Below are 25,892 nucleotides of genomic sequence, written 5' to 3'. Positions count from 1 at the left end.
TTGTGATTTCATAGTTGAGGATGATGTCTCAAATATAAATGAATCTAACGACAACGAAGAACGCAATAATGAGTTTAGATGGACTTATGATATGGCTTTTGATTACTCATCTGTTCCTTCAAAATCAAACAAAATAAATGAGAATCGAAAGCATACATTCAAGCCTAAAGTTCATAACTCTAAACCTAGAGCGTCTCATGAATGTACTAGACCTAGAGCTACTTTTGTTAGAACAAAACCTAGAGTACCTTATGTTCCGATTGTTAGACAAAGACCAAGACAACCCAGTGTTAAAGCCAAAAGAATAATAAGACAAGTATGGGTTAGAAAGGATCAAATATATAGAGTTACTAACCATAAAGGACCCAACTTAGCTTGGGTACCTAAAAGTTGTATTTGATTCATTTGCAGGTAGTAATGAAAGAAAATAATCTATGGTATCTCGACAGTGGATGCTTGAGAAACATGACAGGAGACATAAATCTTTTTCTTTCACTAGAGCCCTTCTTTGGAGGCAAGGTTACCTGTGGAGATAACAAGAAGTGTCACCGTATGAGGAATGTGTATATGATTGACTTAAATGTTTTCAATACAAATTCCTTTTCGTGTATGAAAGCAACCTCAGATGAGTCTTGCTTGTGGCACAAGAGGTTTGCACACATTAGTCCAACTATTTTAAAGAAACTTAAGTCCATGGATTTAGTTGAAGGCTTGCCCTCAATTAAGTTCGAGCAAGAGACAATGTGTGACTCATGTGCCCGCTGCAAACATGTTAGATCCTCTTTTAAACCTAAGAGAATAGTTAGCACTAAACGACCACTTAAGATGGTACACATGGATTTATGTGGACCTATGAGAGTTAGAAGCCGTGGTGGATCAAAGTATATATTTGTTCTAGTCGACGATTACTCAAGGTATGTCTTGCCAATCTTTCTTTCTTCTAAAGATGAAACTTTCGATGAATTTGTGGTATTAATGAAGCTTGCCCAAAATAGATATGATAATAAGCTTATTTCGATTCGGACGGATCACGGCACGGAATTTGATAATCAATTATTTATAGAATTTTGTAGGGAAAATGGTGTGGGGCATAACTTCTCCGCACCACGTACCCCACAACAAAATGGTGTCGTGGAACGTATGAATCGAACCCTAGAGGATATGGCTCGTACTATGCTTTTGTGTAGTGGCCTTCCTAGAAGCTTTTGGGCAGAAGCTGTTAGTACCGCATGCTATGTGCATAATAGAGCTATGATCCGACCTATTTTGAAAAAGACTCCCTATGAACTTTTAAGAGGGAGAAACCCCAATATATCACATCTCCGTTGCTTCGGGAGCAAATGCTTTGTTCACAATAATGGAAAAGAAAATTTAGGAAAATTTGACCCCGAAGTGATTAAGCTATTTTTCTGGGATATTCGGATCATATTAAAGCTTACAAAGTGTTCAATAAACGAACCTTGCGCATAAAAGAAAGTGTTCATGTTCGCTTTGACGAAGATAATGTGTTTGATAAAGTTGAACAGGAAGAAGAGGATCCAGATGAGCCTGATTTCTTTCTAGCAAGAAATGAGCCCTTAAATGAAGATGAAGATATTCAAGGTATCAATGATGAACTAGAAAATTCTGCAAATGATCCTAAGAGAAGTGATGAGTCCATAGTTTATGATACTATCGACCCTTCCTTAGATAAAGAAAAAGATCTTGAAGTTATACCTAATGATGTTGTAACTTCCGATCCAAATCATGATATTTCTAATGAAGTTAGTGATACTTCTGAAGAAAATCCCGAGTCCAACTCAGGGGGAACAAATCATGGTTCTTCGTCTGCAGATAATGCTAGTCCATCAAATGATAATGAGCCTAGAGTTCTCAAAAAGTGGAAACATCAAAGCTCCCACCCTTTGGACAAAATCCTAGGGGCTTTAGAGCAAGGCATTAAAACTAGAAGGTCCTTGAATAATTTCTGCTCGTTCTTTTCGTTTCTATCAAACATTGAACCTACCAATATTAAAGAAGCTCTTGCTGAACCTGATTGGATAACTGCTATGCAAGATGAGCTTCAACAATTCGAATGCAATAAGGTATGGCACTTGGTGCCATAACCTAGTGATCGAACTGTTATTGGTACAAGATGGGTATTCAGAAACAAATTGGACGATACAGGACTTATTACAAGAAACAGGGCACGACTAGTTGTCCAAGGCTACAATCAACAAGAAGGGATCGATTATGACGAGACCTTTGCACCCGTAGCAAGACTTGAGGCTATTCGTCTCATTATTGCCTTTGCTGCTCAAAAAGGAATAAAGCTATTCCATATGGACGTTAAGACTGCTTTTCTTAATGGTTATTTGGAAGAAGAAGTTTATGTAGAACAACCTCCCGGATTTTTAGATAGAAAGTTTCAAAACCACGTTTATAAATTAGACAAAACTTTATATGGTTTGAAACAAGCTCCAAGGGCATGGTATGACAGATTATCCAAGTTTTTGTTACAAAATAATTTTATAAGAGGATCTGTCGATAAAACCTTGTTCCTAAAATCCGAGGGTTCTAATTTACTTGTTGTACAAATTTATGTAGACGATATTATATTCGGTTCTACTAATGAAAAATTGTGCAAGTATTTTTCAGATCTAATGACTTCTAAGTTTGAAATGAGCATGATGGGAGAACTAAAGTACTTTCTAGGCTTACAAATTCAACAAACAAAGGATGGTATAAAGATACACCAACAGAAATATATCAAGGAACTGATTCGAAAATTTGGTATGGAAAATGCAAAATCATACGATACACCTATGGTACCTGAAAAGAAGATGACTATAGATGAACATGGTAAGTGTGTCGATGAGAGTACATATCGAGGTATGATTGATTCACTTTTATATTTAACTGCAAGTCGTCCTGATATAATATTTAGCGTATGTGTCTGTGCGCGATATCAATCGTGTCCTAAAGAGTCACATATGATTGCAGTTAAACGTATCTTGAGATATTTAATTGGTACATCTAATTTATATTTATGGTATCCACTTGAGTGTAATTTCGATCTAGTAGGATATTCAGATGCAGATTATGCAGGATGTTCTTTAGATAGGAAAAGCACTTCTGGGTATGCAACGTTTGTTGGACCTTGTATTATCACATGGGGATCAAAGAAACAAAATTCATTTGCAATGTCTCTTTCTTTGAAGCCGAGTATGTATCTCATGGATGGTATGTTCTCAATTACTTTGGTTAAAGCAACAACTATGTGATTATGGTATAAATGTAGGTCGTATGCCTATTATGTGTGACAATACGAGTGCTATAGTAATTTCTAAGAACCCTGCCCAGCACTCGACGACCAAACATATAGATATTCGACACCATTTTCTACGAGATCATGTAGAGAAAGGCAACATTTCACTTGAATTTTGTAGTACCGAAAGGCAATGGGCTGATATCTTGACTAAGGCGTTAGCTAGAAAACGCTTTGAGTTATTGAGACTTGAGATTGGTTAATAGCGATAATTAAATCCGTCATAATTATGTCTGGGAACCTGAATGACTGGCTAGGAAGATGAGATTGTACGATTGTGTCCGTATATTTTTGTTGCCAGTTTAATTATGTTAAAATAATGTTTATTTTACGTGTTATATCTTGCTTATGTGTATGGTAATATTTTATATTTTGCATAATCACATTTCCTTACAAAAATTCGATAAAATCTACAATAAAATGCCTAAATATAATAGAGATATTTCTATCTTATTATATTCCTACACAAATCCTGCCTAAACTCCATCACAAGATTTTCTTTCCTAATCTTACTACAAAGAGGATTCCTTTCTTATTAATGTCATATAAGAAATAGGTAATAGTACAAAAAACAAAAAAAAAAGTAAACACACAAAAAAAAGGGTGTGCCGTGAAAAAAAAAAGGCACGAAAAAAAAAAGGCAAGTGCCGTGAAAAAAAAAAAAAAAGAAAGTGCCGAAAAAAAAGAGAAAAGGCCTAAAAAAAATATGGAAATTGGTATTATTTTCTATCTTTAAGGAATCCTATTCTTACCAAAACTCAAATTCCTTATGCTATATATACCCCTTTAATCTCTCCATAATTCTCATCAATTCTAATCATCTAAAACCCTAATACCTTTTGCTAAGATCTTCTATTTTAATAATGACTAATCCACCTACAACCCGTTTTCAATCCAAGAAACATGTTGTTATTAGAAAGAAGGTAAGCCAATCACCGCCAAGAACCCGCTCCACCTCACCGGCCGACACCCCACGCTCCCCACGGTCCGCCGTCGACCAACCCGCCAACCTCACAAAAACACGAAAATTGATTAAGGGTAAGGGAAATTTGGTTTCGGAAATTGAGGTAAGTTCAAAGACTGAGAACTATATACTTCAAGATGGTTCTTCACAAGTTCTTTACGCACAACATATGGATGATTACACCAACAATGGACTGAATAATCTTCGATTAACTCAAGTAGAACGAAGGAATATCAATCAAGTTGCTCAATATCGCATTCACGCAGGAAGAGTTTATTCGATTGATTGGTTAAAGAAATATAAAGCACTTGGGTTCTTCAGAAATTTTCTCAAAGATCAAGGATGGGAAAATATTGTTGCTGTAAGTGGTCCTGTCTTTCCTATTGAGGTATATCAATTTTATGCTATTGTTCAATTTAAAGAAGGAAATTTACTTGTTGTGGTTAATGAGACATCCATACGTGTCTCAACTGGTGATTTTTGCGACTTGGCTCGAGTTCCTGGAGGAGGAATTGAAATTAATCCAAGCGTAGAATGGGGAAGTATGACATCCGAAAAGAGGTTGATAGTGAAACCGTATTTCAAACAAGATGCGACTTCATCTGAGACTATCTTAACTGCAAAGTTGTCGCCAATCTTGAGGTTCTTTTTTAACTTTATTTGGACTACCATTGTTCCTCGAAAAGAAGGTAGAGATAAATTCGGGACACATGAGATGATTATGATGAAGGCTTGGCTTGAAGGAGAAAAGGTTAGTCTACCCTTGCTTGTGTTTCATAAAATTATACAAGCTAGTGTGACGGCTAAGATGGATGATTTAGCTTCTACTTTAAGTTTGCCTTATGGGAATTGGATATCTCGAATTTTAGAGAAGAAAGGAGTTATTGGGAAGCATAGTTATGGAGTTATTACAAATGACGAGATGAGCGATTTTTATTTATCTTATATGAAGCTCGTTATTAATGGCCCGGAATTATGTTTTGAGACAAAAGGAGAAAAAGGAGGAAAAAGCAATGTGAGTTTTGAGATGTTGGATTCTAAGATGGAATCGAATTTCACTTCTATTCTTGGAAGGATTAATGAGCAAGACAAGAAATTAGGAGAGTTGTTTGATCTTATTAAAAAGGAAAGGAGAGTTGATACTAGTGGACCAAGTGAAGTAAGCTCGGCTCGTATAAACACCGTGTTGTCACGGTTTGATACAAAAATCGACAGTGCTCTTAAAGCCGCCGTGCGAACACACTCTGAGTCTAATCTTATGAAGGAAGGTTTGACTAGTTTGGTTAAGTTTGGTGATGAGCTCTTACAATCTGGGAAGGACATGAGGTCTGAGATGCAAACTATATATGAAGCAGTTAAAGCAATGACTTTGACGATTGGTAACTTCGATACTCGATTGACTGCCCAAGCTGCACTCCTAGACCATTGTCATGCGCGACTTGAGGACTTGGAATATCGAACCCGTCCTAGGTCACACCCGCCGAGCCCTTGCTACCCTTGACCATCTTACCCTAATCCATTCAACCTAGCCTTATCTTTTTAATTCCTTTGCTTACAATAAAAATCCATTCTTATGGATATTAGCTTTTTCAATTCCGCATTATTCCTTTTGTGATTGCATTTTAAAATATTATTATGCTAATTAAGAACTAGATTGCGTTAAATATAATATGTTTTTCATGATTAATTCTTGTTTCATAATATATTATTCTGGTCGTTTTATGTCTGTTCTTATCTTTTCAATGATGCCAAGAGGGGGAATTCATTGTTTTTATGATTTGCGACCGTCTCAAGTTAATTCTCTTATGGCATTCTATAGTTATAACTTTGAAAAGGTTATTAGTTTCTGCGCTCAACTGTTCTATAATTTGGGAAGTATTATGTTGAGGGGGAACTAGACTTAGACACAAATCATAGGAGACTTGTCATCATCAAAAAGGGGGAATTTGTTGGACCTTTAGTCCTTATTAATTGTTTTGATAATGACAGTAATGATTTGTATGTGGACTTCATATTATAAACATATGCGTGTAATTGTGTGCTTAAGTCTTAATATAGAAAGAAACAATTACAATGACGCAAGCTTGAAGTTTGGACCGAGGAGGTACAACTTCAAATACACTTGATCGATGTATTCAAGCAAGATCAAGATTAGAAATCAACCACGAGACTCAAGATGAGAGATTTGTGAAGAGACGATTCGTTTACTGAAGATCTACTGAAGATTAGATAGTATAGGTCGTCATCCGGTAATGGTTTTACTTTGTTTGATTTAATGGTTGTTGAAGTTATGACCTAATAGCCATAACTTCATTGCTAGACAAAAATGATGCGTTAATTTTTGGAAAATATATTTTTAGTGATTTATAAAATAAGAGAGTATTTATTTTAATTGAAATTAATTAATTAGAATTTAAGTTAAATAAACTATTGGTTTGTAACACGATATTTATATCGTCATGCAACCTAGGGCTTTAACTAAAATTCTATCTCGATTTTTTGTGGGCTATAGAAGCAAGAAGTGGACCGAAGGAGGCCTAGAGGCCGGCCAAACCCTAGGTGGCCGAACCCTAGGTGGCCGAAACCCTAGGGAGGCCGAATCCCTAGGAGGCCAAACTCCTCCTTCCTTTTGCTTCTTACTTGTTCATCAAGTTGTTAGGGATTTATTCTTCCAGAACATTCCTATGCCCTAATTCCAGAACATTCCAAACCCTAATTCACTCTACTATAAATACTCTCATTCATTCATCATTTAAAAGTGGCACACACATCTACACTCTTAGAGAGAAAAATATTTAAGCAAAATTCTTTGAGCTTTAATTCTTATTTTCCAATTTGGTTATACAAAAATTGCGCATCAAATTTGTCAATCACTCGAAGAAAAATCGTTATAGGATACTTAATACACAAAGATATTATACTCACACGCATAACGTGAGATTAGTATTTATCGTTGTATTTTTCTTATTAACGTAAGATCAACCTAGAGTATTTAGTGATACTCAATCTGAGTTATAATCATATAGTTGATTACACGAGTGGATTGATAATTTTTGTAATCCGGAGAAAGGTACTAAAAATTATTAATCGAGAATAGTGGACGTAGGTTTTGACTTGTGAAACTGAACCACTTCAAAAATCCTGTGTGTCTCTCTTTCTCTCTCTCTCTCTCTTTATTATTGTTATTTCGTTTTTGCAATTATTGTTAGTAATTTAATTAGTTGATTTTAATCAATAAAATCAATTAATTAATTTATATCATATATTTCGAAAAACCGGTCATCGTTTTTAATACTCAATTCACCCCCCCCCCCCTCCTTTCGTATTCGATCAATAGACTCCTCAGTAATTGAGTTTTGCATGGTTATTGATTTTTAATGGTTAAAAAGTGGATAAAATGGGATCATTATGTTCTAAAATATGGAACGTTTTTCTAGGTATGAATTTTTTTTTGTATATTTATAAATATGTTTTAAAGTTAAAAGTAAAATTTAAAAATTGACTTCACCTTTTTATGTTTATTGGTTTTTATAAGGATATAAACCGATAAATATTGATGTTTTTTTTATTCTCAAAATCTATTCGAAAGTTTTGGGAAAATTTAAACTTTTTGGGTCCTTAGATATGTTCCATAATATACAAAATTTTCATTTCAAAATTATTTTAATGGTTATAATTGTTATGAATTATTTCATAAAATGTTATGTTAAAACCGATATAATTAGCAAATAATATCAATTCAAACTAATTAATTATCAACAAATTAGTGCGGACTAATGTTTGAGTTCTAAAACATTTTAGACAATTAGTTTGAGCTTAAACAAGTTTTAAGTGTTGATTATTGATTTTTAAACGGTTAAAAATCGATTAATTCCACAAAGTCGAGCTAGATTCTTATGATTGTGCTAAGGGGCGATTTTGGCATGAATTTACAGGATTTTATTTATGGTTTTATTGTTGAATGAATGCATGTCATTTATTTAGTTAATTATGCAATTTGTACCTAGTATGGCCTAGTTTATTTTTAATCGTTATTACCCGTAATGTAAGGGAATAATGTGTAATAGGTATTGCTATGTATTCATTTGTATCTATTTTTATTACTACTTACAATGAAGACCGGTTTTGACTCGAGACCGTGCCATTTTGGAAGAAGTTTCAAATCCCACAAGACGGTGCTATTTTGGAAGGTGTTCCAATGAAGAGGCAAGGGACCAAGGAGTTGATTTCCGATATTTAATAATCTAGTTAGTTTAATTAGCTAGGTGGTCATACTATGATTTAATATTCTTGCATGTTAATATTTTGCTTGCACATCATGCCAAAATCGCCGCACATGCATTTATTTTTCAATTGTCAATTAACGGTTATTCGCAATTCACCGACTTAGTTCACTAATAGGGAATTAATAACTAAATTGACAAGATCTCTCACATATTTAACTAATTGAGATAAAAACCTTACGAATTAGTAACACCTATGAATCCCATGTTCATTAGTGCACCACGATCGTGGACCTTTTTACCTCGGGTAAGTAGGGTGATGAGATCACATGCCAAAATTGGGTTGGACTCAATGGGAGAAGAGTTGTCCCGGGGCTTAGAGATGGGTTTAGTTGAAATCCGTCAACCGAGAGTTCTAAGGGTAGAATTAGTCAAAACGTTGACTTACCGTTTTATATAAAAGTTGTCATAACATGATTATTTTTGGTCTAAAGACGGAGCTTGGAATCATTATATAATTTCGTGAGAAATCATTATATGAATGCTAAAACTTGATTAAATCGTTTTACAAGTAAAATATAAAACAATGAATGCTTATATTTCCTTATTTTGTTGTAGTGTTTTTTAATTCGCAATGACAACACCATATTCCACAACTCAACTTGGAAAGGACTCATGGCTAAGGTCCGTAAATGGACACATGTATTTTGAAAGATGACGGAAGTAATTTCGTCGAGTGGGAATCGACTATCAAAACCGCCGCGGTATCCGATAACGTGCTCCGCTATTTGATTGAAACTCCTCCTTCCGAACCCGACCCAAGGGCTACCACGGCGGTAGGGACTGCTTATGATGACCATATGAAGGTCGCTAATGATGTCAAAATATCTTGATATGGTCCATGGCTTCTAATCTGAAGCTTCTTTGTATCTCCCTCAATGCATATGAGATATTCACTAGGGTAACAACAGTGTTTTCACAAACACCTCAAATCCGCCAATACAAAGCCGCGATGCACTTTTTTGAAGCTAAGCTTGAAAAGGGCCAAAATGTTGGTCCACATGTGCTCAAAATGGTTGAGTGATAAGTGCATATTTTATATACTTTCATCCCCTATATTAGCTCCATTTTATTTGTCATTTAGCACTTATCATTGTGTTTTGAGCTAATATTTGTTATTCTAGTGCATTTGTTTGTCTCCACATGTTTTGTAGGATACTTAGCTTTTTGGAGCTAAAATACTACAAGATGAGCTACTAGAGTGCAATGGCTAAGCAAGACCAAATATTGGGCTATCATGGAGTGTTTGCATGGGTTTTTCATGAAGAAGTTGATGGACTAATGTGTGCAAAACAATTGTTGTCAACAAACCAAAGTCAAGCCCAACTTCAAGTCCAAGTCAAGGTGGAAAAGATAGGATTCCAAGCTACCTAGGATGCCAAGAATTAAGGTCTTAACCGGGTGATTAATCGCACAATTAATCACCAACATAGGATTCTCTAAGCAATTAAGAGGAGAATTAAGGCAAAGGAGCTGGAAACACACGACCCCGATCGGGGTGGGGTGGCCCCGATCGGGGTTGCATGCCTCTTGGCTTTTACGTTATGCTCTCCTCTCCTATAAATAGGAGAGGTGTTCCAAAGCTTTAGGCATCCAATTTTTCACGTCTCATTTTAGTTCTTAATAGCCTTAAGCATTATATTTCTCTCATTTGTTTTCTCATTTGTTTTCAATATCGTTAAGCTTGTAGTTGTTAAACATTTGGTTATTTTTATATTCAAGCATTTGGTTTCCGAGTTAGTCTATCAAGCTCCTACTTTGGTAACCTTTCTCTTATTTACATTTTGTATTTTTTGTTTATGAGTTTAGTATTAGTCCTTTACATTTCATCATTAGTATACAATTTCCACTTTAGTTATAATTACTACAATATGCCTTATAATGTAAATATCATTTGCATTTCCTTTACAAATATGAGTAGCTAAATTTCCTAGTCTAAGGGCTAGGGGAGCCATATAAAATCAAATATATAACATGATAAAATAGATTAATAATAATATTGTTCATATTGCTTCTATCACATGCTTGTGCCACAATGTTTAATCTTTGTTTAGGGCCCTATCCATTTTATTAAGTTTGTTTATTCGTTCTATAAGTCGAGAGGCACAGAATTGAATTAGACTAAGCATGTATAGTAGGACGACCTAGTCATGGACGAGAGTTGCTCTAGGACCCGGTCTATGGTTGATGCTAATATCGTAAGAAGGGTATCTTTAAGCCTAAACAATTGACAATGTTATTAGTACCAAGTTTATCATGATTATATGTTTACCTTTGCATGCGTGACCCGAACCGCTTAGACTCCTCTTTATTTATATAATTTACATCGTAGTCTTTGTTAATCATTAAACAAACCAAACCAAACAAAAAAACGAAATCGACCTTGATAAAAATCTATCCATCACAATTCACGATGTAATTCCCGTTTCCTTGTGTTCGACCCCTATTACTACATTAATTTGTGTTTAGGGAATTTTATCTTTGCATAGGTACGCGATAAGCCTATCAAATTTTGGCGCCGTTGCCGGGGAAACGGTTTTATTGCTTATTGAATTGTCGAATTTTATCTTGTTTTTCTTTGTCTTGGGGAACACTTGTTCCTTGAGACCGTTACTTATCATTTTCCTAGAAATTGTTGTCTTATGCCCAGGTCCTCTCGTAGTGGAGAATTGCTTTCACCGGATTCCGATCCCGAGAAAACCTTTAGGAGAAGACGACGATTTTGGAAGGAAGTGAAAGAAGCCACTTCTCCCATACAAGTTGAAAGTGCCAGAAAGTCTTACTTAGACGATCTAGAAGATCTTGAAGAGGAGGAGGTTTCGTGTTCATCATCTCCACCACCATCACCATCTACTACCAAAAAGATGGTGAGACTTTCCGATCACTCAAAGCCCACCGCGGCTATGCTTCCGGCCGGAATCACAAAAACTCAAATCACCGCGCCGGACTTCGAGATCAAACCGGCTTTTATTAGCCTTGTGGAGAGAAAGAAATTTGGAGGAAGTCCTTTGGAGGATCCCAATTTGCATGTCCAAAACTTTTGTGACTATTGCTCCATGATCCGTCAAACGGGCGTCACCTAAGCCCAAATAAGGGAAATACTTTTCCCTTTCTCTTTGAAGGACAAGGCCAAGCTTTGGATCAATAGCCTTGACCGCACCACCTTGGGAATCATCAATTGGGAGACATTGGCTCTTGCTTTTTATCAAAAGTTTTTTCCACCGGAGAAAACTCAAACTTTGAGGATCCAAATTACCGGATTCCGTCAACAAGCTCTTGAGAGCTTATACGAAGCTTGGGAGAGGTACAAAGTGCTTCAAAGGCAATGCCCACATCATGGGCTAGATTATTGGTTTCTAGCAATAACATTCTACATTGGATGTTGTGGCGAGTCCCGAAGGATCCTTGATTCCGCCAACAATGGGCGGTTTGATCAAATTGACACCGATCTTGCTCATTCCACGATCGAATCTATGGTGATCCATGATGCCCAATATGTCAATTCCCGAGTTGTGCCATCCAAAGGTAAAGAAGAATCTTCTAACAACTCCGTTTTGCTAGCTCAAATTGCCTTGCTCCAACAACAATTGGCGGAGAGAGATGCTAGGGATTCCATTCAACAACTCAATGTTGTGTCTTTAACGAGCCAAATTATCGTTTGTGATGGATGTTGAGGTGCGGGTCATTACGCCGCTCATTGCCGAGCTCCTATGGAAGAGGTAAATGCTTTTCAAGCTCTAAGACAAAGTTCATATCCACCGGGTACATTTTCCAATACTTATAACCCGAATTCAAAATTCCATCCGAACTTGTTTTACAATAGCAACAATGTGCTTAACCCACAACCCCCACCACAACAAAATGCCTATGTTCCTCAACAACAAAAGTATATCCCTCCACCGGGTTATCAAAATCAACAAAGGCCCCCACAAAACAATTACCAACAAAATCCACCACAAAATGGCCAACAGAACAATCAAGGAGTGGGTAAGCTCGAGGGCATGATCATCCAAATGCAAAGGGAATTGTTGGCTCAAATTCAAAAAAATGATCAAGCTCATAGTGCCGCGGTCAAAATGTTGGAGCAACAAGTGGCTCAACTAGCCGCTTCTAGCTCTCAAAGGAAGAACGGACAACTACCTCCCCAAGGTGAGCAACCACATGAAACCGCTAATTCTATTTCCTTGAGAAGTGGTTCAAGCTATGATGGGCCATCCATGACTTTGGATGAAGAGGTGGTTGTTAAAAAGGTTAAGCTTGGGGGAAATGACAAAAAGAAGGCTAGTGAAGAGCCTATTGTTAAAGATCGTGTGCCATTTCCTCATCGATTGTTGATGCTAAAGAGGAAGAGCAAGCTTGATGCCAAAGATGTTGGGTCTCGAATGCCAAAACAAAGTGATGAGGTGGTTATTGAAGAAATCTCTCCTAATGTTAAGGAGAGTGATGTCGTTCCAACAAAGGTGAGTGTTCCCAATGAGGATGAGAAAGTGAAAGATGTGGAGGATGCTCCTCCCAAGGAAATTGTTCAAATACCATTTCCCCATCGTCTAGCAAAGCAAAAGGAGGAAGGTAAGTTTGCTAAATTTTTGGATGTTTGTAAGAATTTGCAAGTCACCATCCCGTTTATGGAATTAATTACCCAAGTCCCTTCTTATGCAAAGTTTATGAAGGAAATCCTCTCAAAGAAGCGATCCTTCAATGAGGTTGAGACCATTACTTTCACCAAGGAGTGTAATGCACTCTTATAAAACAAGTCTCCCCCGAAACTTAAGGACCCCGGTAGCTATTCTATTCCTTGCACTATAGGCACATATACCATTGATAAGGCCCTTTGCGACCTAGGTGCTAGTGTGAGTGTCATGCCTTACTCTCTTTATGAAAAACTTAACATGGGTGCTTTAAAATGCACAAGTACAACATTGCAAATGGCGGACCGTTCTTTAAAGCGACCTTTAGGTGTCTTAGAAGACGTACCCGTCAAAGTTGGCAAGTTTTTCATACCCGTTGACTTCCTCATACTTGACATGGCCGAGGATTCACAAACGCCAATTATATTGGGTAGGCCATTTTTACGCACCGCGGGTGCATTAATTGATGTGAAAAATGGGAAGTTGACGTTGGAAGTAGGTGATGACCGGGTTTCTTTTAGCAAAAACAACACCATTAGAAGCCCAATGTTACAAGAGTCTTGTTATTTTTTTAGCACTGTGGACTCTTCTTATGCCTCTACTACGCTTGAATCCTTACTATCTGATCTGTTGGAGGAAGATATGGGTGTTGTTTGTTTTGTAGGTGACGATGCTAAGGGCACTAATGCTAAGAGTGTCAAAAAGAAGAAAGGGAAATTTTATTTGAAAAATTTCAAATGGTTGCGGAATGTTAAAGGAGCTATGACATGGAGTTTGGTTGGTGGCAAGCTCAAGAACAAAACTTGAATCAATTAGCTTCTTACGTCGTGCGGGACGTTAAACCAGCGCTTCTTGGGAGGCAACCCAAGCCTTTTATTGCTTTTTTTTTATTTTTGTTTTTAATTTTCTGCAATTTATTGTTTTTCGTAGATTAGTAATAAAATGTTCGACTTGATGATGTTTCTTTTTGTGATTTTTTAGGTGTAAATGAAGAAATGAGGTTTAGAAGTGAATATGGCATGCTTCCCCATGCAACAACCCCGTTCGAGGACGTGGTTTTCGAAAAAGAGAAGGAAATTACATCAACGCGGAAAAGAGGCAAAACCTGAAGAGGAGGTCAACCCCGATCGGGGTTGGTGGCCCCGATCGGGGTCGTGGTTCTGTGAAATTTCGTCCTCTCTTCCTTATGCGCGTAAAGAGTGAATCGTTTTATCATTCTTATATAAACCCGATGGTACCTCCATTCTCTTTCTCTACCATTTTTCTTCACTATTTTTCACTTTGGTCACAAAGAAACATCTACATTCCCCCGGATTCATGCTAGCTTGGGGGAGATTAGCAAGTCGAGTAAGTTTTTTCATTACTTTGCATATTAGTTTAAATCTTGCAACCCATTAAACATAACCTCTAGTCCTTCCTGTTTTGTGCTTTGAGCCATTTTTATGGTTTGATTGGGTGATTTGGATAGTTGGCACATTGAGGACAATGTGATGTTTAGCTTGGGGGAAGATATTGCATTTGCAAATAGTATAGTTGCATATAGTGTAGAAATTTTGAAAAATTTTGAGAGAAATTTTTTGCTTTATGCTTGCTTGTTGCCTACTTTCCTCTTTGCTTATCCTAATAATGCCTTGTTGCTAATGATTTATTGTTTCATGTTGGGATATTAGCTACATGGGGATGTCTTGACATAGTAGGTGGGAGATGAAGAATGAACCGAATAGGCTTGATCTTGACTTGCGGTAAGCTACAAATTGGTAAGGTAGAGCCTCTTTTGACCGATGCATCCATATCCGGTCTCTCTTAGGTGAGTGTAGGTGTCTCCTTATAATGTGTGTTTCATCAAAAAGCGCAAGTATGGTTCTCATGTCATCCCTTGGTAAGCATGCATTCATTTGTTATAGCATTTTGGAGCCATTCACATGATATTTTTGCCTTCTTGACCCCTTCACAAACAATTTTCCATAGCTACATTATAACTTGCCTACCTTGTTGAGCTAGTAGCTTGTTTGGTCTTGTTTGGGTGCTCAATTGGATTTTGTTTCAAAGTTATGAAAATCATGTGAGCTTGGTCTTAATGCTCAAGAAAAAAAAAAAAAGAGGAAAATGAAACAGAAAGATGAAAGAAAAATGATGAATTGAAAAAGATGGAAAAAAGAAAAAATGAGAAGAAAAAAAAAAGAAATGAAAAAGCATGAAAATGAAAGAAGAAGTATGCATTGAAAAGAAAGAAAAAAGAGAAGAAGAAAAGATGTGAGAAATTCTCAAGCATTATCCCTATATTTTGGAGGATTTTCTCATGATTTGAATTGCAAAATTGGGTTGGAATTGGGATTGAGCACCTTTACAATTTGGTAGTTGCTAGCTTGACTTAGCTACACATTAGCATAATTCATTTGTTCCCCCTTCTTACCCATCACATATTGCTTTCTTCCTACTCATTTGGCTTCTTTATCATGCTTACATTTGCTTGTTTTGGCTTACTAGATTTGACATGTTTACCATATTAGATTGCGGGCACATTATCATAAGTCGAGGATAGTTGAGTGTTTATTCACAAAATTGTCCTTTCACATATAAAAGAGTTTGAGTGTCCCGTGAGAGTCCATAAGTCAAAAGATCATGCAAGAGCTTAAAGGTTCATTCAAAGTTTTATATGCTACGCCGTCGTGTAAATCTCAACCATGCTTTGCTTTATTCCTTGCCCATGTTGTTTCGGGTTTTTAAATCGTTATGTTTAGCTTGTTTGGATATTGCAATTGATGGGATTTGGTTTCTTGCTTGGGGACAAGCAAGGGTTTAGCTTGGGAGAGTTTGATAAGTGCATATTTTATATACTTTCATCCCCTATATTAGCTCCATTTTATTTGTCATTTAGCACTTATCATAGTGTTTTGAGCTAATATTTGTTATTCTAGTGCATTTGTTTGTCTCCACATGTTTTGTAGGATACTTAAGCTTTTTGGAGCTAAAATACTACAAGATGAGCTACTAGAGTGCAATGGCTAAGCAAGACCAAATATTGGGCTATCATGGAGTGTTTGCATGGGTTTTTCATGAAGAAGTTGATGGACTAATGTGTGCAAAACAATTGTTGTCAACAAACCAAAGTCAAGCCCAACTTCAAGTCCAAGTCAAGGTGGAAAAGATAGGATTCCAAGCTACCTAGGATGCCAAGAATTAAGGTCTAAACCGGGTGATTAATTGCACAATTAATCACCAACATAGGATTCTCCAAGCAATTAAGAGGAGAATTAAGGCAAAGGAGCTGGAAACACACGACCCCGATCGGGGTTGCATGCCTCTTGGCTTTTACGTTATGCTCTTCTCTCCTATAAATAGGAGAGGTGTTCCAAAGCTTTAGGCATCCAATTTTTCACGTCTCATTTTAGTTCTTCATAGCCTTAAGCATTATATTTCTCTCATTTGTTTTCTCATTTGTTTTCAATATCGTTAAGCTTGTAGTTGTTAAACATTTGGTTATTTTTATATTCAAGCATTTGGTTTCCAAGTTAGTCTATCAAGCTCCTACTTTGGTAACCTTTCTCTTATTTACATTTTGTATTTTTTGTTTATGAGTTTAGTATTAGTCCTTTACATTTCATCATTAGTATACAATTTCCACTTTAGTTATAATTACTACAATATGCCTTATAATCTAAATATCATTTGCATTTCCTTTACAAATATGAGTAGCTAAATTTCCTAGTCTAAGGGCTAGGGGAGCCATGTAAAATCAAATATATAACATGATAAAATAGATTAATAATAATATTGTTCATATTGCTTCTATCACATGCTTGTGCCACAATGTTTAATCTTTGTTTAGGGCCCTATTCATTTGATTAAGTTTGTTTATTCGTTCTATAAGTCGAGAGGCACGAAATTGAATTAGACTAAGCATGTATAGTAGGACGACCTAGTCATGGACGAGAGTTTCTCTAGGACCCGGTCTATGGTTGATGCTAATATCGTAAGATGGGTATCTTTTTTTTTTTTTTTTTTTTTTTGACAGCAACAAATAGCATAGCTTACAATAGAGCTTCCTGGGCAAGATTATGAGCTATCCTATTCACTCCCCTAGGACAGAAGCTAAGAGAGCAACAGTGAAAACTAGACGTAATAGATTTAATATCCTGGATAATGCAAGAAAGAGACGCAATAGGCTTATCCGCTCCGGCCACCTGCAAAACCAAGACAAGACAATCCGTAACCAGTCTGACGTGAAGATACCCTTCCTCCAAGGCCCATTTTAGCGCCTGGATTGCAGCCTGACCTTCAGCTTGGAGGGCAGAAGAGGCAAACGAGCGAGCCTTCGCAGAATTCCTTAAAATCCCATCACCGTCCAACAAGCACCACCCCATGCCAGAACTTCTATCAGCCCTCCATGCAGCATCACACTTAACAGTACAAACATTTCCGCACATAGGTCCCCCAACAATCCAAAAGGGAAAAGAGTTTCTGATTCTCTTTGCTAGTTCAAAATCAGAAGAGAAGTCCAACAAAGACGCTTGAAGGAGGCAATCATCCTTATTGCACACAGCCGCATTCATACACCCAATGTCACCAAGAATAGAGTTGAGGGCACCCATAGGCCAAGGGCGACGACTCCTGAAGACCATGTCATTCCTACAACACCAAATTCTCCAAAGGGTAGCGATAAGGGGAAAAAGGAGGGAGGTAGGATCTGGGCCAGTTAAGAAATACTTGATCCAGTTAATGATCCAAATCCTGACATCAATATCCACCCCCCCAGTGATTCTAATTCCTAAAGGACAGCCAAACCAAAGAGCTTTTGCAAAGCTACAATCTCTGAAAAGGTGAGAGATAGATTCCACACAAGTAGGTAAGCCATCGCAGAGAGTACAAGAGGAGCGCCAACTCATCTTGCGTTTGAGAAATTCAGACCCCACAGGAAGGGCATTAGCCATAAATTTCCATAAAAACACCCTTAGCTTGTTAGAGATAGGCAACTTCCACAACTTTGATTTGCAGAAGGCCACAATGGTAGGAAGCATTCTAGAACGGTCAGCACCCGTGGTAGGTCCATCAGATAAGGCCTTAGCAACATAGTAACCCGACTTGACAGTGTAGACACCATGCTTAGAAAATTTCCAATAGAAGGAGTCATCCAAGGGTTGACACGGAATATAAGTTGCAAGGATTTTCTTTAAGCCTAAGCAATTGACAATGTTATTAGTACCAAGTTTATCATGATTATATGTTTACCTTTGCATGCGTGACCCGAACCCCTTAGACTCCTCTTTATTTATATAATTTACATCGTAGTCTTTGTTAATCATTAAACAAACCAAACCAAACAAAAAAACGAAATCGACCTTGATAAAAATCTATCCATCACAATTCACGACGTAATTCCCGTTTCCTTGTGTTCGACCCCTATTACTACATTAATTTGTGTTTAGGGAATTTTATCTTTGCATAGGTACGCGATAAGCCTATCATTGAGTATTTTGACACTCTAGCACGTTTAGGGTGTGAAATTACAAAGAAGCTTGCGGTGGACCGCATTCTCCACTCACTTACCAACAAGTTTGCCCACTTTAGGGTGAACTATAAATGAACGACATCGATAAGAGTTTCCATGAGCTTCATGCTCTCCTTACCCAAGCGGAGAGGGATATGGAGGCTAGTGGGAGTGAGAAAAAGGATGTTCTTTCAATGAGATTAAAGAACTTACACCTTGGGGTTCGCAAGGGAAGGGGAAGGGAAAGACCCAATTTAAAAAGCAAGACAAGGGAAAAGGTAAAGTTATTGTGAATAGCAAGACCAAGTCAAAGGGTGGCAAACATTCTGATGCCGAATGCAATTATTGTAATGGCAAGGGCCATTGGAGGCGAAATTGTCCCAAATACTTGGGGGACATTAAGGCGGGGCGTGTGACACCGATCGGTCATGTGACACCAAAAGGTATAATCTCCTCTACTCTCTATATGATAGACATTAATTTTGCTTGCACTTCTACTTGGGTATTTGATACCAGATGTGGATCTCACCTTTTTAATCATTTGCAGGGGTTGAAGGACGTGCGAGCACTAGCAAAGGGTGATGTGGACCTAGGCATGGGGAATGGAGCTAGAGTAGCGGGCGTTTCTATGGGGACATATATGCTCACTTTAGCTAGTGGTTTAGAGTTGTTTTTGAATAATTGTTATTTTGTACCAACCTTAACCAAGAACATTATTCCATCTCCGTGTTAGACGCGAAAGGTTTTTCTTTTGTGATCAAGGATAATTGTTGTACTTTTTATTTTAATGATATGGTTTATGGTAAAGCCATTTCTATTGGAGGTATTTATGTTCTTAATAATGTCAATGAAGTTTATCATGTAGAGAACAAGAAACTCAAAATAGGTGAACCTAATCTATCCTACCTCTGGCATTGTCGTTAGGTCATATAAACGAAAACTGTATTAAGAGACTTGTTTCATCTAAAGTTCTCAAACCATTTAACTATGAATCTTATGGTCTATGCGAGTATTGTCTCTTAGGGAAGATGACTCGTACTCCTTTTATGGGTAAAGGGACACGAGCTAGTAACGTTTTGGCCCTCATACATACCAATGTGTGTGTGCTCCATTAACCATCACCGCTAGAGGAGGATATCACTACTTCATTACTTTTACTAATGACTTAGGAAGATATGGGTATGTCTACTTAATGAAGCACAAAAGTGAAGGCTTTGAGAAGTTCAAAGAGTTTCAACATGAAGTAGAGAACCAATTACATAAGAAGATTAAAAACCTACAATCCGATCGTGGTGGTGAATACTTAAACAAAGAATTTGATTCTCACCTAAAAGATTGCGGCATAGTATCACAATGGACTCCTCCTGGCACACCGCAATTAAATGGCGTGGCCGAAAGATGAAACCAAACTTTATTAGATATGGTTCGATGTATGATGAGTCTAACTGAGCTTCCTGATTCGTTTTGGGGTTTCGCCATCTTGTCTGCAATATTCTCACTAAATCGAAGCCCGACTAAAGCAGCCAATAAGAATCCATATGAGATATGGACAAGGAAAGTCCCTTATTTGTCGTTTATGAGAATTTGGGGTTGCGAGGCATATGTTCACAATAAGCCTAACGAAAAAATTGCACCCAGATCCAACAAATGTCTCTTTGTAGGATATCCGAAAGAAACACGTGGTTTTTACTTCCACTATAGTCCTGTGAACAAAGTGTTTGTGGCTCGTGATGCTGTCATTTTTGAAAAAGAATTTATTTCTAAAAGACAGAGTGGGAAGAAATTTGAACTTGATGAAGTTCAAGAGCCACAAACCGAGAATGAAGTAGGGGATAACGTTCCCTCCACTTTTGAAACAGTAGTTGTTCCTAGGAAGTCAGGTAGAATAAGGCATCCACCAGACCGATACCTTGGTAATATAGAGAAAAATAGTGATTTGTTACTTTTAGAAAGTGACAAACCCACTACCTACAAATCGGCCATTTTTAGTCCCGACTCCATGTATTGGCTTGAAGCCATGTGATCTGAAATGGATTCTATGTACGAGAACCAAGTATGGGACTTGGTGGATTTACTTGAGGGAGTGAGACCCCTTCAGTGTAAATGAATATCAAGATCAAGCTCGGCATGGATAAACATATAGATGTTTACAAAGCTAGATTGGTGGCAAAAGGTTTCACTCAAGTTCATGGTCTCCACCATGATGAAACCTTCGCCCCGGTCGCTATGCTTTGGTCCCTTAGGATTATCTTAGCGGTCGCCACATTTCATGACTATGAGATTTGGAAAATGGATGTCAAAACCGCCTTCTTGAATGGGATTCTAGAAGAGGAAGTGTACATGACACAACTTGAAGGTTTTGTAGATAAATCTAACCCTGAGAAGGTGTGTAAGCTTAAGAGATCTATTTATTGTTTTAAACAAGCATCTAGGAGTTGGAACCATCGCTTCGATCATGTCACTAAACAAAATGGTTTTACTTGAAGTGTTGAGGAACCGTGTTTATACATGAAGTTTAGTGGGAGTAAGGTAACTTTCCTAATTTTATATGTGGATGACATATTGCTCATTGGGAATGATATACTGATGCTCACTTCTGTTAAGGAGTGTCTAGGGAATCATTTTTAGATGAAGGACTTGGGAGAGGCACAACGCATCTTGGGTATCCGAATCTATCGTGATTGATCCAAGAGGATACTAGCATTACGTCAAGAAGCTTATATTAATAAGATTCTTCATCGGTTCAATATAAAAGACTCTAAGAGAGGCTTTCTTCCTATGGGTTCTGGAATCACTTTGAGTAAGTCACAGTGTCCCACAAAACCTGAGGAGATTGAACGCATGAAATTGATCCCTTATACTTCCGTTGTTGGATCAATCATGTATGCTATGATGTGCACTCGTCCCGAAGTCGCATTTGCTTTAAGCATGACGAGATGTTACCAAAACACCCCCGGTGAGTGTCACTGGATAGCCATGAAGAACATCCTTAAGTACTTGAGAAGTACTAAGAATTCGTTCTTAGTGTTAGGAGAAAACTAATTACGTGTAAGGGGTTACACGGACCCCAGTTTCCAAACGATCAGGATGATTTGAAATCCCAATCCGGCTATGTCTTTATGTTGAATGGAGGAGCTTTTTCCTGGAAGAGCTTTAAACAAGGTGTTACTGCCGATTCTAGGATAGAGGCAGAGTACTTGGCAGCATCTAAAGCTACAAAGGAAGATGTCTGGATTCGGCAATTTATGGAAGGACTAGGAGTAGTCCCGACTGCCGAAGACCCGATCACTATATATTGTGATAACAGTGGGGCCATTTTTCAAGCTAAAGAGCCCAAGTCTAGTAATAAATCTAGACACGTACAAAGGAAATATAATGTAATAAGAGATTACGTGGATAGAAAGGAAATAGACATTTGTAAGGTTGGGACAGATGATAATATCACTGATCCTTTAACCAAGCCTTTATCAAAGGCCAAGCATGATGGTCATGTTCTCGCAATGGGATTGAGACGAGTACCAGAATTTCTTTAGATTATGGGATATGTAATATATGGATATTGTACCAATTTTTTCATATATGATAATCACATTCATTATTTATGCTTTTATTGCAAGTTTGTTTTTTAATTTGACTAAATCTTAATACTTTTTTTATCTGAATAGTTTGTGTGACAACACGGAACCCTATTCAAGTGAATTGGATGAACTTTGGTTTTGTCCCTAGTCACTTAATGAGGTGACATCTCGGAGTAACTAGATTATAAGTCGATCGATGGTGGGTTGAGCACCATAGGGTCATAAGGATGACTGATCGTTTACATAGGCAGACTGTATGACACTCTGCCGGGCAGTGACATTTATAGAGTCCCTTATCAATTTTAATTGAAGCCTGGTCGTGGCGGGGACTTGTATATTATTCCTATGAGTCGATTCTTTTTACTAGCGACCATTTATCTGAGTTGGTGCAGTTTCCAATTGACTTTAGTTTTTGTCCTAGGTCGCGCCGTGAAAGGAGGCCGATGGGCATCTTCTGGGTCATGGTGATCTGCATTATATTGAGTAGATGGGTCAACAAGAATTGTCCACCCACGTTAGGGTATAAACATCTTTGGGCCACTCAAGGATTAGTTACTGAAAATGCGTGGCCACGCTCGAAAGTAATCTCTGGTTGATTTTTCCAATTAGACAATTAGTCTCCTGATCGAGAAAACCACTCACGATGTGTTTGAATGCAAGTGCGACCTGAAAGACACCTTGCATTGAGTGAGAGATGTGAAACGGACACAAGAATTGGTAACACACAACTTGTATCGGACAAGTGGGAGATTGTTGGAGTAAGTGTCCTCCACAATAGTGCGTCTACATTATAAATCTCATTAAAGGAATATAATAGGGATGTTTATATATTTATAATCCTCGTCAGTTGATTAACGTAAATCAATAACGGCTGGCTGACTAGAGTTTGACGTTATTGTCGTGAGATGGCGGTGATCAACTGATCCCTTTCGGTCACACCTAAAGGAACGAGCCCCAATAGAAATCTAATTAATTGTACATGATACAGTTTAATTAGTCCCTTGATAAACTGACTAAAAGTTAGTAAATTGAGTTAATTTAGAGAAATCAAGTTATGAACTCGGGCCGACGGAATTTATTATTTGATTATGCGATAAGCGAATAATAAATTATTGGGACGGGTTTTTGAAATTAACCGTTAATTTACTAATTTTGTACTACATGACTAATTAGATTAGCGCTAGTACTTGTCATATCCATGTAGGTGTACATGTATATATAATATCAGTGTTATTAGACAAAAACAATTAGGATACATTTTAATATATAAGATGATAAAATTAAATGATTTATAATAATTTGTGAGACAAATTATAAAAATAAAAAATGGACCCTAATGGTCCATTTTAGGCGTGTAAATGGTGCCTAGAGTAGGCAGGATTAGTCTTGCTTTTACACTAATCTAAACCTTGAGCACTCAACCCTTTTGTTCTAATCTATGCTAATTATTACAAGCATGCTACACAAAACTCAATGCTCTCCCACTCTCATGCTAAAACCGGCCACCCCCCCCCCCCCTACTAGAGTAATTATTATTCATATTATTTTCCACAACTTTTGCATGTGAAAAAAAAAACGTATCTCTCTAAAAACCTCTCAAATATTATTAATATTTTCTAATAGTTAGAAATATTAAAAATAGTATTCAAGGGTGTCCTAATATAATATCTAGTTAATATTTATTAGGATTTGGGTAACTTGTTCTTGGGTGCAATCTGTTGGAGGTCTTCTAGTGTGGAGGCTTTGGATTTTTGGAGGATCATCCCATTATTGTAAGCTCAACAACAATAAGAAAAGAGTTCTTATTGTACCCATATTTGAATCCATATCAATGTAAGCACATGAGATTTCTTCTCTTATTTTTATTAATGCCTTTATATTGTATGCATGTTACATAGATCATTAAATCGCTAAATTAGAGTAATTTGGTAAACTAATTAGAGGAGTCTTATTAGGGGTCTATGACTTTCACCTAGACCCAAATAAAAGAGCTCGCTTCATCGACATTCTTCGGGAATTCAAAGATATTTTCGCTTGGTCCTACATGGATATGCCAGGGATAGACATGGATATCGCAGAACATCGAATCCCAATCAAGCCAGGTTTCAAACCCGTAAAGCAGAAACTTTGCCGAATGAGAACAGAATGGGCTCTCAAGATTAAGGAGGAAGTGGACAAGCAATTCAAAGCCGGGTTCATCAAAGTTTGCGAGTACTCACACTGGGTGGCTAACATAGTCCCCATACCCAAAAAGGATGGGCAAATTCGGGTTTATGTTGATTTCAGAGATCTAAACAAGGCCAATCTAAAAAGACGATTTCCCACTCCCACACATTGACCTACTAGTAGATAATACAGCAGATCACGTACTCCCTTCTTTTATGGCTGGATATGCGGGATATAATCAGATCAAAATGGCTGAAGAACATATGCATAGAACGGCATTCGTCACTCAGTGGGGTACCTACAGTTACACCGTTATGCCGTTTGGATTAATCAATGCCAGAGCGACATATCAACGCACCACGACTACCATGTCGCATGATATAGTGCACAAAGAAGTAGAGGTATATGTAGATGACATAATTGTCAAATCAAAGGATAGACAAGGTCACTTCGCCAACCTTCGCAAGTTCTTTCTCACGTTGCGCAAGTACAACATGAGACTTAATCCTCAGAAATGCGCATTCGGATTCACATCTGGCAAATTATTGGGATATGTAGTTAGTCAGAGGGTAATAGAGATTGATCCATCCAAGATCAAGGCTCTAATCGAGATGCCACAGCCACGGACAGAAAAGGAAGTTTGAGGATTCCTGGGCAAGGTATAATACATAAGCCGTTTCATTTCAAAGCTCACTATGATTTGAGGACCTATATTCAAAAAGCTCAAGAAAACAGACCACACCATGTGGGACGACAATTGTCAAAAGGCATTTGACAGAATCAAGGAGATATTGGCCATGCCACCTGTTTTAATGCCACTACAGAAAGATTAACATCTATCTCTGTACCTCACAGTCACAGGAATAGCCCTGGGGGCTATGCTCGCACAAGTCGTCAGGAAAGAAGAAAGAGTTATCTACTACCATAGCAAGAAGTTCTTAGAATATGAGACTAAGTATACACCACATGAAAAGACATGCCTCGCTCTTGTGTGGGCAATCAAGAAGCTACGCCATTATCTGCTTAGCTATTCGGTCAAGGTGTACTCAAAGATGGACCCTGTCAAATACATTTTTGAGAAACCAGTCTTAAATGGACGTTTGGCAAAATGGACTTTGATGCTCTCAGTGTTCGATCTCAAATATGTAGCTTTGAAGGTCATTAAAGGACGAGCAGTAGCCGAATTCTTCGCAGACATCCCCATTTATGATACCCAAGTAATAGATATATGGTCATTTCCGATGAAGATATTCTACACACTAATAAAGAATCATGGGACCTCTATTTCGATGGAGCTTCCAACCTAAGAGGGTATGGTATATGAGTGTTGCTCGTTTCTCCTAAAGGCGAGCGTACAACAATTTCTGTCAAACTCGACTTCGAGGTGACCAATAACGCAGCGGAATATGAGGCCTGCCTCATCGGTTTTCAAGCTGCAGTTACTTTAGGCATCAAGAGACTTCGAGTCCATGGCGACT

At 37.6% G+C, this 25,892-nt stretch overlaps 1 protein-coding gene and 1 non-coding gene across 2 annotated transcripts; both read right to left on the bottom strand.

Moving 5' to 3' along the window:
• Nucleotides 1-11,790: 11,790 nt before the first annotated feature.
• On the bottom strand, nt 11,791-11,897 carry LOC141635242 (small nucleolar RNA R71). The gene has a single exon (XR_012539941.1). It is a non-coding gene; the product is annotated as a small nucleolar RNA R71 (small nucleolar RNA).
• Nucleotides 11,898-17,213: 5,316 nt separating this feature from the next.
• Nucleotides 17,214-25,618, bottom strand: LOC141632828 (uncharacterized). Its single transcript, XM_074445339.1, has 2 exons — nt 25,498-25,618; nt 17,214-18,358 (listed from the first exon to the last, which is right to left on the bottom strand). Exons 1-2 carry the CDS (start codon nt 25,616-25,618, stop codon nt 17,214-17,216), a joined length of 1,266 nt encoding a protein of 421 aa, XP_074301440.1.
• Between the last annotated feature and the right edge of the window lie 274 nt (nt 25,619-25,892).

Source organism: Silene latifolia, chromosome Y (genome assembly GCF_048544455.1).
Source record: "Silene latifolia isolate original U9 population chromosome Y, ASM4854445v1, whole genome shotgun sequence".
NCBI classification, from domain to species: Eukaryota; Viridiplantae; Streptophyta; class Magnoliopsida; order Caryophyllales; family Caryophyllaceae; genus Silene; species Silene latifolia.
Note: the sequence above shows the minus strand (reverse complement) of the source record. Positions and strands in the feature narration are given on the sequence as shown.

Coding starts and splice junctions, on each gene's coding strand:
- LOC141632828 (XM_074445339.1), bottom strand. CDS start 25,618: ATGGGGATGTCTGCGAAGAATTCGGCTACTGCTCGTCCTTTAATGACC. Junction 18,359..25,497: donor CAAACGTCCATTTAAGACTG/GTTTCTCAAAAA, acceptor TCAATTGCTTAG/GCTTAAAGAAAATCCTTGCA.